The 15773-nt window shown below is 45.9% G+C and overlaps 1 protein-coding gene across 4 annotated transcripts in view; it reads right to left on the bottom strand.

Moving 5' to 3' along the window:
• The window catches only part of STIM1 (stromal interaction molecule 1), a 204945-nt gene that overhangs the window by 3535 nt on the left and 185637 nt on the right, over positions 1 to 15773 (bottom strand). For 2 of the 4 annotated variants that reach the window (XM_070383826.1, XM_070383827.1), the window contains exons 7-11: positions 11387 to 11564; positions 7111 to 7278; positions 6502 to 6602; positions 5973 to 6208; positions 2502 to 2907 (exon numbers count right to left, since the gene is read on the bottom strand). In XM_070383826.1, the coding sequence (XP_070239927.1) occupies positions 2502 to 2907; positions 5973 to 6208; positions 6502 to 6602; positions 7111 to 7278; positions 11387 to 11564 (1089 nt within the window). Of the gene's footprint in view, positions 1 to 2501; positions 2908 to 4714; positions 4808 to 5972; positions 6209 to 6501; positions 6603 to 7110; positions 7279 to 11386; positions 11565 to 15773 lie in introns of all 4 variants that reach the window. The other 2 variants (XM_070383828.1, XM_005886647.2) reach the window with 2 other exon arrangements.

The raw sequence follows: 15773 nt of genomic DNA, 5'->3' as shown, positions 1-15773 counted from the left end.
TTAACCAAGCAGCCACTCTGTGGGCCAGTACCTTCCTGGAGACATGGAATAGCAGAGAACAATCTCAGTTCCAACTTCCAATCCAAACACTGTTCCAGCCACCTACTCTAGTATTTTACCAAGTGTCTCCCATTTGATTTCATAGTTCTGATGGTACCCCTCTTCTATCTAAATGTGTCCTTGTTTCTCTAAGTCCCAAGATGATCCTCTCCATACCCTGCCTTTTCTACACAGATATGAACCACTGAGCAAGGTGCCAAGGAAATTCTGGGAGCAGTCACACTGGGACAAGGGGCCTTCTAGACTGAGGAGGTGAGGATTCTAGGAGACTGCCTTTTCAATGCCAAGGAAGGAAGAGAGGTCAAGAGGTTGGGGTACACTCAGACTCACTCCTCCTGGCCTATTGCCCCATTTGGTCATAATTCCCAGCCCTCAATGCCTCCATCATCAACAAAAGCTGAGACTTCCAAAGCAAGAAAAGAACCTAGGAGGAAGCCTGGGTGGACATGTGAGGGAAAGGCCCCACTGAGCAAGCTCACTTTCCCTCCCTGAACCTCTGAGACAATTCAGGTCATGGGTGTCCCTCCCCAAAGGCTGGGCTGCCTTGGGCTCCCATCCCAAGCTACTAACCTTACTAGAGAGCCTGTTTGCCTTTAGAGATGATCCTCTGATGCATGGTGCGAAAGAAAATTCAGTAGTGAACAGGCCAGGTGGATGCAGGTACTCCTCCCCTTCCCCCCGCCCACTGCCCTCAGCCTGGGCCTTTGAGCATGAGATTTACAGCATCCTCTAGTACCCCCACACCACTTTGATCCTGTCCATCTGTACTTGGAAGGGCAGTCTCCCTGTCTAGGCTTCTGGATGAAAATGAGGATGAGGATGAAAATGAGCAACTCTGCTGAGTGATAACACTAGGAAAGGCTGTCCTTTTGTGAAAGAGAAAGGAACAGACTTCAAGGATAACCATCCAGAGGTCCAAGGGGCAGAGCTAGAAAGACTGGTATCCAGAGTGACGCAGGACCAAAAGGAAGCAACAGGGTAAGCTGCAGCTCAGAGGCCAGGACTAAACCGTGGTCACAACTTCAGAGATGACAGGTGCTTCCTGAAGGTCTTTCTGAGGGTCCTCTAAGCTTGTCCAGGCAGGGTCAAGGCTACTATCTCTTACCGTAGCCTGTTATCTTGAGGTGTGAGCAGGGCAAGTCCCTGCGGCTGCCAGACCAGGCTGTGGGAGAAAGCCTGTCATCCGTTCTTACACAGTTCACTTACTGAGACCTTGTGGAAGCACAAACATAACCAACAGAGCATCCTGGAATGGAGAGCCAAGGCCTAGTCTGTGTTCTGCTCCTAACTAGCTTTGGGACCTGGGGAAAATTACTTAACCTGCAGAATCTTAACTCCTTCTCTGAACAGGAGTGTTTTTATGCCTGCCTGACATAAAGCTAGCTTGTCCAAAATCCTTAAATCTGTTTCCTCCTCCCTTCTGAAGAGTAATTTTATGAAGGGTACTACAGTTTTCCTGTCACCCAAGCTAGAAACCTGGGCATCATCCTAAATGCCTCCTTCTCCTCCACCCCTCAAAGTCAGTTACCAATTAATACTCTTGTTTTTACCCCCAAACCTCATTACCTCCCCTGGTGGCCTACTGCAATGACTTCCAAGTTCTCTAGTCTCCCCATTCTTTCCTATATACAGGCTATAAAATGTTATTTCTAAAATGCAAATATGACCAATTCACTTCCTTCTAAAAGCCCCTTTGCAGTTCTCCATCTTAAAGGGTGATGGCCCAAGCTCCTAGCCTTTCAGAGCCCTGCATCATTCTAGCCTCCTTTGCTACCCTGTCCCATCAACACATAGCCAATGTTCTAACCACACATAGATCAGATTCTCATGAACTTCCAAGCCTATATATGTGTTCCCTCTGCCTAGAATACCCAATCTCCTTTTCCTACACACAGGGTGTTGGCATAAATGTCATCTCTTTTGTGAAGCGTTCCACCCAGGTTCACACTGTTAGTCATTCCCTCTTCAACACCCCCATAGCACTTATCAACTGTTCCAGAATCATTTATGTACCTCTCCCAGATCAGACCATGATTCTTGATGGCTGAGATTGTATCTTATCATCTACAAATCCCCAAGCCCAGCAGTCTGGCAGAGAGTAGGTATCCATAAATGTTTGCTGAGGGGATAAAAGAAGTGAGAACTCCACTGAGATAACGGATGTGAAAGTTTAGGCCAAAGTGCTATAGGACCGTGAGGGAGGGGTTCTGTTACTCATTTTTAGAGTCAGCAAACCCCAAGGAGAGAAGGGAAGAAAGGTGTAGGGCATTAGGCTGACCTCAAGGAGGAGTCCCAGGCTGGGAAAAGACAGGACAAGGAGAAGGTACCCCAATCCACAGTCCCCACAGCCCACCAAGCAGCAGCCAGCAGGCAAAGGCCAAGGTAAAGGCAGCAGAGAGGCACGGACAGGAAGAAGGGGAGAGAAGAGAGACAGCTGATACCCCAAGCTCTCTGAGTGCCAAGGCATCACAGCGGTGCTGTCAGAAGGGGGTGGGTCAGGGTAGGGCTCCATCTGGAGGAAATAGGAAGTGCTGTGGTGGTAATAGACAGGGTGGACATGGACGGTGGTGATGGAGGTGGTGGTGGTGGTTGTGGTGGTGGTGGTGGTGGTGGTGGTGGTGGTAGTGGTGGTGGCAGAGGAGCAGGAAGAAGAAGCAGAGGCAGGTGGAGCGCTGGTCCCGAGGCCTTCAGAACTGAAAGACTGTCCAGATGAAAGGCTGCGCATTCGCCGCAGAGAGACCCGGCTTGTCAAGAAGTGGCCAGCCTCGCCCTCTACCAACCTCTGAGACCCCAGGCCATGTTGTGGCTCCGTCAGGCGCTGCCGGACGCTGCTCTGCAGGCTGGGAGCTGCAAGGAGAGAGAAGAGAGTGTGAGGAAGGGCCACCTGCTCTGGGCTGGCCGGGAAACAAGTTTGCCCGTGGAGAGATGCTTGCTGGAGACCACTCTGGGTCCTTGGTCCCCAGTCTGGAGAATGGGGCACCTCCTCCCAAGAACCTCCCACCAGGGATCCTAAAGGAGGGGCCAGTTGAAAATGAAGTGCCCAGGTCAATTTCAATGGCAATTCCAATGGAAGGAGACCTAGGGCCAACATTACTAGGAAGGGAGGTGGTAAGGCAGTTAGCAGGAGGACACAGGCAGGACGGGGTAGGACAGGGGTTTGGGACAAGGTCCGGGAGGGCACAAAGAACCAGCCTTTTTAGAAAGCCAAAGTTGGGACAATAGTCACAATTCAGAAAAGGATTTATACATAAACATGTTTATCACACCTTTATTAATAATCATATGAAAGCAAAAATAAAGGTGGAATGACGAGAAAATGGTAACACATCCAGTTACTGGAAGGTTATACAGCTATTAAAAATGCTACTTATGGGAATTCCCTGGTGGTCCAGTGGTTAGGACTTGACACTTTCACTGCCAGGACTCAGGTTCAACCCCTGAGAAACTAAGATCCCATAAGACTTGCAGTGCAGCCAAAAAAAAGTGCTGCTTGAGAAGACTTTTAAAACACAGAAAAAGGCCTATTAAAATGCTCAGGGGAAACAAAAGGATACAGATTTCCATGTACAAGGAATACCTTGAGTAATAGAATACAAAGGACAAGAGTTTGAAACCAGGTCTTTCTATTTCTAGCTGTGACCTTGATTAACTTACTTCCCCATTTTAATTCCTAACTTATAAAATCCTACAGAGTTGTCATGAGGCTTCAAGATAATATTTTTAAAGTACCTGACACAGTTCATGGCACTCTGTAAATGACAGTGGTTACCATTATCTTGACTACATAAAAAATTACTTAAAAATTCACAAACAAAAAACTGCTCAAATATGGTGGGAACTACATGTGCCTTTTAAAGCCCATATTTACTCTTTTTACTTTCCAAACTTCCTCTAATAAGCATTTACACAACAAAGAACCAGCTCTTGGATCAATGCTTCAAATCAGGCTCTTAGAAGATGGTGGCCACCATGCCCAGAGAAGGGGTATATGGGTACCAGGTAACTTAGAGACATGCTGGAGCATCCCTCTTGGGCTCACTGCCAGCTCCAGTTGAAAATGGAATTCACACTTTTGTTTTTTCTCCTCTGCCCTGATAGATGGGCCTCCCTTCCTTCTCCCTAAAGATGGGAGAAAGGGTCAGGTTACACGGATGGCAGAAGCCTTGGAAGGGCCACCAGAAAGAGAGCACAGCTGCATGGTAATGGAGAGCTAGCGAGGTAGGGCCTCTAAATGGCTGGTGGCTTTCAAGACATCAAAGAGAGGCTTAAGGGGAAGAGGAAACGTGGAATAGGGATGGACAAAGAGAGACAGAATGGGAAGCAGAGAAAGAGAAAGGAGGAGGCGGCTCTCTCATTCCTTCTTTCCATCTCAGCCCAGCTAGATGAAGGGCCACTGGGACATCAGTTGAGCTGGGCTGAAAGGAGAAGCCGAAGCCTCCCATCACCACGGCTGTTCCCTCTCCAGGCCTCAGCTGAGCAGGCTGATTCTTCTCACCCCCCGAACCCTTCCCTGAAGTTAGTAGGGACTGTAGTGAAGGAACAGAGGGAACAGGCAGGGGAGTGATGCAGGCAGGAGAAGGGGCCCGTGGGGTGGGAGTGCTGGTTTAGTCCCCAAAGTCGGAAAAAACAAAAGCCCCAAAGGGGCTCCTCAAACCCGGGTATTTCCAGAGGGACTGATCGTCCGAGCCGGCGGATGCTGAGCAGAGAGAGCGGTCACTGAACCTACGCCCCATCAGCCAGGCAGCATCTAGGGTCCAACAACCAGGCCGAAAGGAGAAGAGAATCGGATTCACCGAGGGCTTCACCCTGCCCCCATGGGGTAAGGGAAGGGCCAGGGGCAAGGGGGGAGTGGCTCAGAGCTCATGAAAGTCCCTCCCAACCCGGAGAACACAGGAGTCTTTAGAGCAATATGTCAAAATCAAGTTCTACTTGCTCGTGACCTTAACCTTCTTGGGCCTTTAATGAAAGCCTTGCAGGGCATCAGTCCACAGAAAGAAGAGGCTTGGCCAGAGGCAAACTATGGCTGAAGAAACTTACAAAAACATCCAGCCTGATTAAAGATCTGGCTATCTCAAAGTGAGCCCCTAACCCAGCCCAGGTTTCCATCATCCCCCCTGCACGCATGGGATATGGGCCCAGGACAAGAGCTTTTCCATAAAAGTCTGTTCTGTTTATAGACTCTGATCCACAGAAAAATTCAGCGGGTCACTAGGGGGTGTGTCCCTTCCTTCACTGAAGAATTCCCACAGAGTGCTGTCTTCCTCGACTCTGCTCTACTCAGCTCTCAACACTTGCAGGGAGAACAGGGAGAGGGAAGACCCAGGACAGAGGTCGGAGGGGGCAGGGATGGCCAAGTTCAGGTGGAAAGGCGGAAATGCTTGTGCAGGAGATCCCTCCTGGACAAGAAGGTCTTTCTGGCTTGGAGGATTTGGGGCTTTATCACTGTAAGGGACTATTGCTTCCTGGGGCCTCAAGTGAAAAAACAGAAAGAGACATCATTTATCTACTTAGCAATTAAAAATAAGGAATATAAAATTAAAACAGGTAAAAGCAACAGTCAAATGAATGCCATTTTTATGTTATGAATCTCTAAAGGAGGTTATTTTTATAAAGGTAGATAGGAACGGAAGGGGGGGAAGGAGAATAAAAGGATTAAAAAAACATAGAGAGTGAGGGAGACACGCTTAACACAATAGACCCATAGGGCAGATGGAGCATACAGCAAGGGAAACCACTAACAGGACAACCATAAAGGAATACCTGATGCAGGCTGTGCTTTATGAACCAAGGTAATGAGTTAAACCATCTTGGCTTCTGCCCCATATCTGGCTTAAGCACGGCAGAGACCAGCAGACTTCCCAATCTGCACATCAAAGCCTCCTTCCCTCATCCCTACCCAAGAGGTCACCTACACTGCATGGACAAGGGCGACACAATCTCCTCATCCATGTCATCCACGTCGTCAGTCATGATGAAGTGGGCGGGGTTGGGGCGTGTGCTACCCATCCAGCTGGGGTCTATGTTGAGGGCAGCCACCAGGGAATGGATGCCGGGATTATTGACAATCTGGAAGCCACAAAGGATCTCAATCTGTTGCCAGCGGTGCAGGCGCTCCCTCAGTGCTGCTGTCACCTCGCTCAGAGCTTGCCTGGAGAGAGAAGAAAGAAAATGGGAGGCATGGGCTGGGCTTAAGCCCCAGGAGAAAGGAGTCATCTTCTCAGAGGAACAAGTTGCAGGGGCAGGGGGCAGTATGTGTATGTAAGAAGCACGCTTAAATCATAGACTTAAGAGCAGTGTGGGAGGTAGTTAAGGGCTGAGGCAGGAGACCAGAGCTGTACCTCTTCCAGTGAAGAAACAGAATCGGGACTGGAGGCCCTGGACACCCTCCAACTCTGAGGATGGGATGGACATCGCCAGAGCTGGGCAGCAGGTGTGACTTACTTAGCTGTTAAGATTTTGTGATCCACATCATCCAGGGAAGAGCTGTGGGCCACATGGAAGGTGCCAAAGAGTGTGTTTCTCTTCTTTTTTATCTTCTCAGCCTGCAAAGATGAGGCCCTCAGCTTAAAAAGAGCAGGGAGTATAGGTTGGAAAAATTAAAAACATTATTTTGTGGCTGGCTCCCCCTCCTCCTAGCACAGTTTAGGAGGCATGAGAAAAAGGAAGAGAATATGGGAAAGAAAAATGGAAGCCAACGGAAGAGGAAAGAGTAGGGAAAGAAAGAAAACAGAAGCAATGAGAGGAGCCGAGGGATCCTGACACCAGGAGTCTGTCCCTGTGTCAGTCTGGGGCCAGCAGAGACTTCCCTCTACCTGCCTCCACCGCACCTTTCCCAAAAGGCAGGTCGGAGTAGCCCTGCACCCTCGTTCCCTTCTCCAGGAGCTTGAGGACATTATTAGAAACTGTGCATCAGGAAAAGAAACAAAACCCAACACCAGGATGTCTTTTTGTCCAACAGAGGGATATAGAGAGGCAGAGAGGAGGAAAAAGGGCAAGTGAAGGGAGTGGGGCAAGGAGGAGAGAAGAGTGCAGCAGGAGGGCAGGTCTCACCCCCTCCTTGGCCACCAGCAGCTGCTTCTCGGCATTTTGCTTCTTGATATTGTAGTACTGCACCTCCACCTCATGGGTCAGCTGCAGCCACTTCTGAAGGGCCTCTGGAGCATACCATGAGCTATGCGATTCCAGCTCCTTCTCTGCTTTCCTCAAGGCCTCCCGTACCTGTGAGGCAAGAGGATATGAGTCCTTACTATTACCAAGGCCCTCTCCAATGCCTCCATATGATACATCAGCCTTCTTTTCTTCCATCTCATCTAAGCTTCACCACTCTCACAAGAGGGAGAAAGGGCAAGGATTATTTTCTGTATTTTATATATAAGAAACCAAGCTAGGAGAAGGAAAGTAACCTACTCAAGGTCAACATATTTAGAAGTGTCAACCAGAAGGCAAATCGAGACTTTTTTTCCTTTCTTTGATTTATTTATTTATTTATTGCTGCCAGACTAGAGGATTCTTTTCTCACCTATTAGTCACTTCTCCTGGTCATACAGCCAATCTCAGCAATTTTCCCTGCTCTCATGAGGTACAGGTTATCTCAGTGAATCCTCTTCTTTCTGAGAGCTGGGGTCTATTCTTGAACCCAAGCCTTCACAATGTGGCAAGAAAAGCACTTGGGTGGGAGTCTGGAAATCTGACCTGGTCCCTGGTCTGTCACTCAACTGGCTGTGTGACCATGTGCTTCCTAAAGCAGATCTCGCTCGGTGTAAGGTCTTATCCCAGGCAAACCCAAACCGTAAGCAAAGTGATGATCTCAGGAGACAGTGAGCTCCCTATCCTGAGAGGTATGGAAAAAGCTCATGTCAGAAAGACCTTCAAAATGATTGCTACTGCAGGGGGCAACTGGCCTGAACCCTCTCCAAAGACTCCTCTAGCCCAGAGACTTTGTGATTCCCTCATTGATTAGGGTGGGTAGGCTGTAATGGGCACTCTCTACAAGGCAAGAAAACAACAAGCAAGGTTATACCTAACATGGGTATTGCCAACAGAGGCCAAGATCAGAAAGGACCAATGTGTAAGCAGACATCTCCTCACTGACTTCTAAGCAAGGAGCATAAAATGAAGCAGATGGCCACAAAGCACTTAAATATGAAAGGTCTGGAAAGTACTGTACATACAGAACCCATTATCTATGCTGAATTCCTTCTATCTCATCCAGGCTACCAGTATAAACAATCCCCAGCTCCCCCATCTGAACACTGACTTTTCACTGTTCAGAATCCCAGAGAAAGGGGATTGAGAGCAGTCTAATGTCCAACTTTAGCCCATGGGGAAGTATCCCACAGCAGGTCTGGGGTCCTCCCCTGAGCCTAATATAGACCAGGAGGGCCTTAGCTAAGGACAAAACACCTTCATTCCTCTGAGAGCCCATGAGAGGACCAAGCTTCATTGGGTTTTTGTTCCTTGAAAAGGAAACTACAAAATAGCCCACTCCTGGCTTTATAGATTTAAAACAAGGAACAGACACCTTAGCGACTAATACACTGAGTCTGGAAATGTAGGATCAAGTTCTACATTAAAAACAGTTGAAGGATTGGGATCAGCTAAAGAGAGAATGGAGAGAGAAGAGAGAGCAAGTAGATGGAAGTATGACAGTTGGGGAGGCACATGAAAGGGCTGGTCAAACACGCTCAAAAACTGTGTAATGAGAGAAACAGTTACAAAACAGGGAACACGGGGATCATGAGCATTTACTGCACTCTGGAGCTGTGCAAGAGAATAGGTAGCTAGGCCAAAGAGTGGAATAAAATATCCCATAATGTCACAATGCTTAGGAGACAAGGCATTGCAAGAAAGAAGGGATCTGACTCAAGCACACAGCCAGTCCCCTCCTCAAGAGAGCTGCAAAACTTGAAAGTTATGAGGAGTAGGAGGCCAAAGAGCTAACTTAAAAATGTCCAAGGGGCAGAAATAATCTCATAGTCATTCAGGACTGGGAAGAAATAAATTCACCAGATCTCAATAAAAAGTCAGGAAGCAGAATGCCTGAGAAACAGGGACAAATGAGGCTTGGACCAACTCTTACTAAACTACAGCCCAGTTCTGACACATTTCAGTCTCTCATTGGCTTGAGATGACCAGATCCTTACCCAGCATACCTAACTAAACCCTATATCTGACAGAAGATGAAAATCAACTGTGGCCTTTATTATTCTTTATGCACACTATCCACCATGTACTAAATTACTAGACATGAGAATAGAACAGGCAAATAGAAGTAATAATCAAGAGGAAAAACAAGCAGTCCCACAAATGATCCAGATGTTAAGAGTTACCCGTCAAGGACTTTAAGACAGCTATGACTAAAATGTTAAAGAAAAATATGGGAAAATTCTAGACAGGGAACAGAATCAATAAAAGAGTAAAATGGGCATTCTAGAAAAATACATTACCTGAGAGTAGGATTCCACTGTATGAGCTAAATACCACAATGTTCTTGGCAAAATACAGGATTAGGGAACTCAAAGACAGATTAATATAAAATAACCAAACCAAAGCACAGAGGGAGGAAAAAAGAACAGAACTAAGCATAAGAGACACGTGGAATAGAGTTAAAAGGTCTAACATAAATACTGGATACCCAGAAGGAGAGAGAATGGAGCAGAAGCAACATGTAAACACTACAGTGAATGTGTATTCTGTGGCTGTGGGGTAAAACGCTCTACATGCAGCAATGAGGTCAAATTGATCAGTCATGTTTAAATTTTTATATCCTTACTGATACTTTTGGCTGCTTATTATTGGGAGGGGGATGCTAAAAATCTCTAACTTTGATTATGAAATTTGTCTATTAATCCTTTTAGTTTTTCTTAACTTTTGCTTTATACACACACACATACACACACACACACACACACATATACACACACATATATTTTAAACTATATTATTAGGTGCATCCAAATTAAAGGTTGTTATATATTACTGTTTAATTCACATATTTATCTTACATGAAATGTCCATTTTTGTCTCTAGTAATACTTTTTTCTCTAAGTCTATTTTGTCTGACATTAACATAGCTACCCTTGCTTTATTTTCCTTAGTGTTTATTGTATATTAGTATCTTTTCTCATCTTTTTACTTTTAACCATTTTGTATCCTTATTTCTAAAGCATGTCTGTTGTAAACAGCATATACTTGGGTTTTGTTTTTTATCCAGTCTGACACTCTTTGCCTTTTAGTTGTTTTCTGTAGTCTGCTTACATCATCCAAGTTTCAACATATTTGAAAGGACTGGAACCTGTGGTCAAAGCACATGTTCTTTGAACACAGCAAAGTTAAACTGGAAATCAATGAGAAAGATAAACAGAAAAGTCCCCAAGTGTTTGACAATTAGGCAACACACTATTAAATAACCATGGGTCAAAAAGAAATCACAATGGAAGTTAGGAAATGTTTTTAACTGAATCCCAATTTCTTAAATTAGAAGATTCCCAAATAAAGTCATCAATAAATTTATGAAAAGGTATTCAATATTATTGGTCAATAGGAAAATTAAAATCACAACAAGATACTATTATATCTACATCATAATGTATAAAATGAAAATGCCTAAAAATACTCAGGCTATAGCTCAACTAGAACTCTCACACTATCACTAGTAGCAGTACAGATTGGTACAGTCATTTAGGAAAATCACCAATTTCTTAAAACTAAATATATGAATGCCCTGTTACATATTCAAAAGAAATAAGTGATGCCCACAAAGAAGTTTTAAAAGAAAACAAACTTGCAAACAATCCAAATGTCTATCAATAGGAGAATGGATAAATAATTTATAGTATATCCATACAAGGGATTAACACTCAGCAACAGAAATAAATTAATTATCACTACATGCAATAACATGGTTGCCTCTCACAGATATAATGTTCAATGAAAGAAACCAAACACAAAAGAACACATACTGTATAATGCTATTTACATGATGTTAAAAATCAGGTGAAACTAATCTGGTTTAGAGGTCACGACTGTAGTTACCTTTTGGGTGAAGTATTGACAGGGAGAAAGGGGAAGCAGAGTGCTTACGAGATTCTGTACCTTGACGTGGATGGTAGTTACACAGTACATGCATATGTAAAGCGTGCCAGCTGTATACTTACGATCTGTATATGTAAATACCTCAACTAAAAAGGGACAGAATAACATCACCTGTTATTCACTGTGCTTTCACAACCGCAGTGATCATTTTTGCAACTTTTCCACGACTCCTGGCCAGACCTTTGGCTCCTGCCCTTTGACCCCAGCCCCTCGGGACTGTAGACTCTCCTACCTGCTCCAACTCCTCCTCGGCATACTTCTGGCGGCTCCGCTCATTCTCCGTTCCCTCCCGCAGCTCCTTCAGCCTCTGGGCTTCCTGCTTGGCAAGGTTGATCTCATCGCGAAGCTTCTTCTCCAGGTGCACCTTTTCCACCTCCACCGTACGGTGCTCCTCCTGGGCTTTGTGCAGCCTGGAGACAATGTGGGGAGCTGGAGGAGGCCAGGCAAGGCAGTGCCCACCAACTAGCCACAGGGCATGGCATCCAAGAGGAAGATGAAGCCTCCAGCACTCAGAATATATTCTCCCTACTCTGCCACCTGCCTGGCCCTGGTGAGGCAGCTCAGGATCAACAGAAACCATGTCATTACCCTACTTACTTGGACCATCATTCTGCTGCCAGTAACAAAGGCCAGTAAAAAAAGCTGTGAAGCCAAGGTTCCAGGGTATCTGAATCCTTCCTTCTAAGGTGTTGGGGAGACAGTGAAGGACAAGAGAGCCTGGAGCGCTGCAGTCCATGGGGTCGCAAACAGTCAGACATGACTTACTGATTGAACAACAACAAGATGTCTCACATACTCAGATCATAACAACTACTAGTTTACAAGGTCTTCCACATTTGTCCTCCCTGCGGATAATGATATATTGTACAATTATCAGCCTGGGACAGGTATGGACACAAAGGCTTAGGAAAGGGAACAAATGGCAGACAGAATTGAGACCAGAATTCTAATCTTTATGTGTTGAAATTGCACAGTTACTACCCTTATACCAAGGTATCTGGAAGGTACAATCAATGTAGAATACCCTGAAACATGGACCAAAGACCCAGGGAAAGCCTGATGGTGAAATATGCTGGGGGTGATGGTCATGGGGGGATTTAAGGAAGATGAGAAGGGAATTATTGAGTTGTACCTCTTGGACTCCTGAGTACCTAAATCCCAAAAGCACAGAAACATGAAATTCATGCTAAAGGGGCTGGGCAGGATTTGGGGGAGCCCCTCATGCCCCTGACCTTAAGTTCCCTTCCTAAGCACATTCCTTCTCGAGGGCATCACTTATAATGAAAATATGCCCTTGGACCCACCCACACATTCCCTCTGTTTACTGACAAAATCCTTCATCCATCCGGCTAAACTTCCTTCCTTCTTCCCACTACATATCTATGTTTATTCTTTCATTCATTCACCTTTTCCTTCACCTAGTACTTTAAAGTGTCTACTAAATGCCAAGCCCTGTTGTGACTCCTAGACATATGGAGATGAATGAGAAGACTGTCCCTGCCACTGAGGTGCTCATGGCTTAGTCCAATATAGACAAGTAAACAAGGGCACACAGTGTGATAAGTTCTATAATAGAGAAATAAAGTGTTGGATAGACCCAAAGGATGGGGTGATCAACTCTGCCTGAAAGGAGTAGGGGAAGGTGAGGCCTGGGTTAGACCCAGAAGAAAGAATAAGCATTAGCTGGTCCCTCTGGAAGAGGGAAAGGACTTAGCTACTGTCAGGTCTTCCTACCTGAGTAGGAACCACTATGTTACAGGATAAGAGGGGAAAGGAAGAGGAAGAAAACAAGTGATATATGGCTTAGACTTGAGGTACAGAAGAGAGAGGATAGGCTGCAGAACAAGTAGGGAAGCACTGACCACTGAGTTAATTAAGCAGGTAACAGAAGAGGTAGAAACAGAACTGAACCTCTAAAAAAAATCCCAAGTCCAGATCTGTCAATGACTGAAGCCTCAAAAGATGTGGTGACAAGTAAGGAAGGAAGAGGAAAAATGCCTAAGCTGCAAGCTTTCTGCTGACAAATTGCAGCCTTCTGCGCACTTTATCCCTGGAGTGAAAAGGAATTGAACCTCGTCAAGGCACTCAGCAGGTGGCGCTATGTGCACAGCTAAAAACAAGTCAGGGGCGCCATTTCCAGCACAATCTCCCTGCCCTGAATATCCTCCTTTATTGTACTCTCCCATGACTCAACTGCTTGAAATTAGGGATTCAATTCTTCACTGAAATATTATCCTCTCTGAAAGCAGCCTCTTCTGAAAAGTCTATGATATGCCTCTCTTCTTCATACAATAGGGAGTTCCTTTAAAGTAGAATCAAAACTGACCCATTTTGGTCGTAATAGAGATGAAGATCAATAAATACTACTGGGTGAAGAAATGAGCTAATAAATGTACAATCGAGCCTGGGCCCACCCCGTCTCCTTCACAGAAGACTGAGCATCTTGAAGGCGACAATCAGTTACCATCAGAAGAAAAGCAGGCAGTCTGACCACAGCTCGGATCTACGCAGCTGTGTGACTGTGGACAAGTCTGTTCCCTGGACCAGGCCTGTTTCTTCCTTTTTAAGTGGGACTCAAAATTCCTGCCTGCCTCAAAGAATTATCTTGAAACCCAGTGAAATCTTAACTGGAATGCACATATAGCATTACATTTACTCACCTAAAGCATCAGAACTCTGGAAAAAGCTCTTTGGTGACTGGCAGTGTAGGCCTCCAAAGTAAGGAGGCGCAAAGAGGCACATGGGCCCCTGTGTCAGAGGAGGATATGTGTGTGCACAGGTGTGAGCCTGTCTTGGGTTGGGAGGCGTGTGCATTCTTTTCTCAAAGTACCACAGTGGCCAGTTAGCTCTGGAGGCCTTGGGGAGCAGAGAGGGCTGGGAGTTTAGTTTTATCCCCAAACTTGGAATGCCTCCTGCCTAGATTCTTTGCCTTTGGAATGAAAACAGTACATGTTTTTCAGACAAATGAAGAATGGGGACTGCCCACATAGCAGCATTTAGCCCCCCGTTGGAAAAGGGCCCAGGAACAAGGGGCCCAGCAAAGTAGCCAGGAATCAGCTCAAAGATAAAACTCCTCTTGCCTCCTAAAAGCCCATGGAAACGAATCTGCTAGGGGTGCCTTTACTGAGGCAGCAGCCTGTGGTTAAAGAAATTCCTAATTTACTACTTATGGACACTCACCCTCTCCGAGGCTTCATTTCTTCACTCTAAAATTGGGATAACAATACCTACCTAAGGGGGTTGTGGTGATTACAAACAATAATGCTTAAATGTACTTAACAATATCCAGTTCTTAAGAAACCATTTCCCCATCCTTCCAAAGAAAATAGTATCTATCATTTAAAAATAATAGAAAAGAGACAAACTTCACTTCCTTTTACATGGATTCCTGCAAAGACTCCCCAACAGGAGTCCCTAGGCTGTCGGAATCATTTTCTGACAAAACACTCCTGAAGTAGGCCTCTCCTTTTCTTAAAACCAAAACAAAGCAAAAAAGTCAAATACCCACATTGATTCTCTATTGCCTTTTGCATCCTACTAATGTGTGAGTCCGAAGGTACCAGGGATCTGGTCTCACTCTATACACTCAACCACAACCACCAGGTTAATCTTTCCTACGCATCTTTCAAGGCCACCTCCTCAGACTCCACATCCACTCATCTCCTGCCTCTGTGCCATTCCAGTCCTTCCAGCTCTCTTCCTACAGGCTGGCACTGAGTCACTGCTCCTTCTTAAGTGTGTGCTCTGTGGCCCAGAAGCAGTGACTTCCTTCCAATTCCCCACACAGACCTGGTTCCTAGATGTCAGGAAGTACTTAGGTCGGCTGGCAGACTGTCACCTTTCCTTCACAGCTAGATCTTCTACAATAGTTTCTAAGCCATGCTTTATTCAAACAGAACCTCAGACTATCAGAGCTAAAATGTCCTGGTATGCTCCTAGTTCAACTCCTTTACATTACTAATGAGGAAATATATCCCAGAAAGGAAAGGGATTTACCCAGTCATACAACAGTGGGCGCTTCCCAGGTGGTGTTAGTGGTAAAGAATCCGCCTGCCAACACAGGAGATGCAAGAGGCATGGGTTCAATCCCTGGGTTGGGAAGATCCCCTGGAGTAGCAAATGGCATCCCATTCCAGAATTCTTGCCTGGAAGATTCCATGGGCAGAGGAGTCTGGCAGATTACAGTCCATGGGCTACAAAGAGTCAGACTGAGCACAGCACACATACAACAAGTGAATACTCATGAGATTTAGATGCCATATAAGACAGCATGAAAGGTATTAGGAAGACAGGTTTGCGAGGTTTCTTTGGGAAACAGAGAAGGACAGTAATCATGTCTACTTCTATGGAAAGGGAAGCAGTCAAGAGGTGGGATGGAGGATGGAATGACCCCACACAAGCCATCCAACCAGGGAAGCTCAAGACCTTCCAGCAGCTCCACACTTCTCCCTCTGAAGCTCTGGGGGAGAAAGGATAGAAATAAGCTTCTGTCCCGGGGAGGGATACTTGCCTGTGTGACTGGAACGGCAGGAACCTAGGCTCCAACGCAGGTTTGGGAGGATGACACAGCCTGGGCCACCGTGTCAGCAGGGTCTTGGGAGCCAGACGGCCCGCATCTT

This window comes from Bos mutus, chromosome 15 (genome assembly GCF_027580195.1).
Source record: "Bos mutus isolate GX-2022 chromosome 15, NWIPB_WYAK_1.1, whole genome shotgun sequence".
In the NCBI taxonomy this organism is placed as follows: Eukaryota; Metazoa; Chordata; class Mammalia; order Artiodactyla; family Bovidae; genus Bos; species Bos mutus.
Note: the sequence above shows the minus strand (reverse complement) of the source record. Positions and strands in the feature narration are given on the sequence as shown.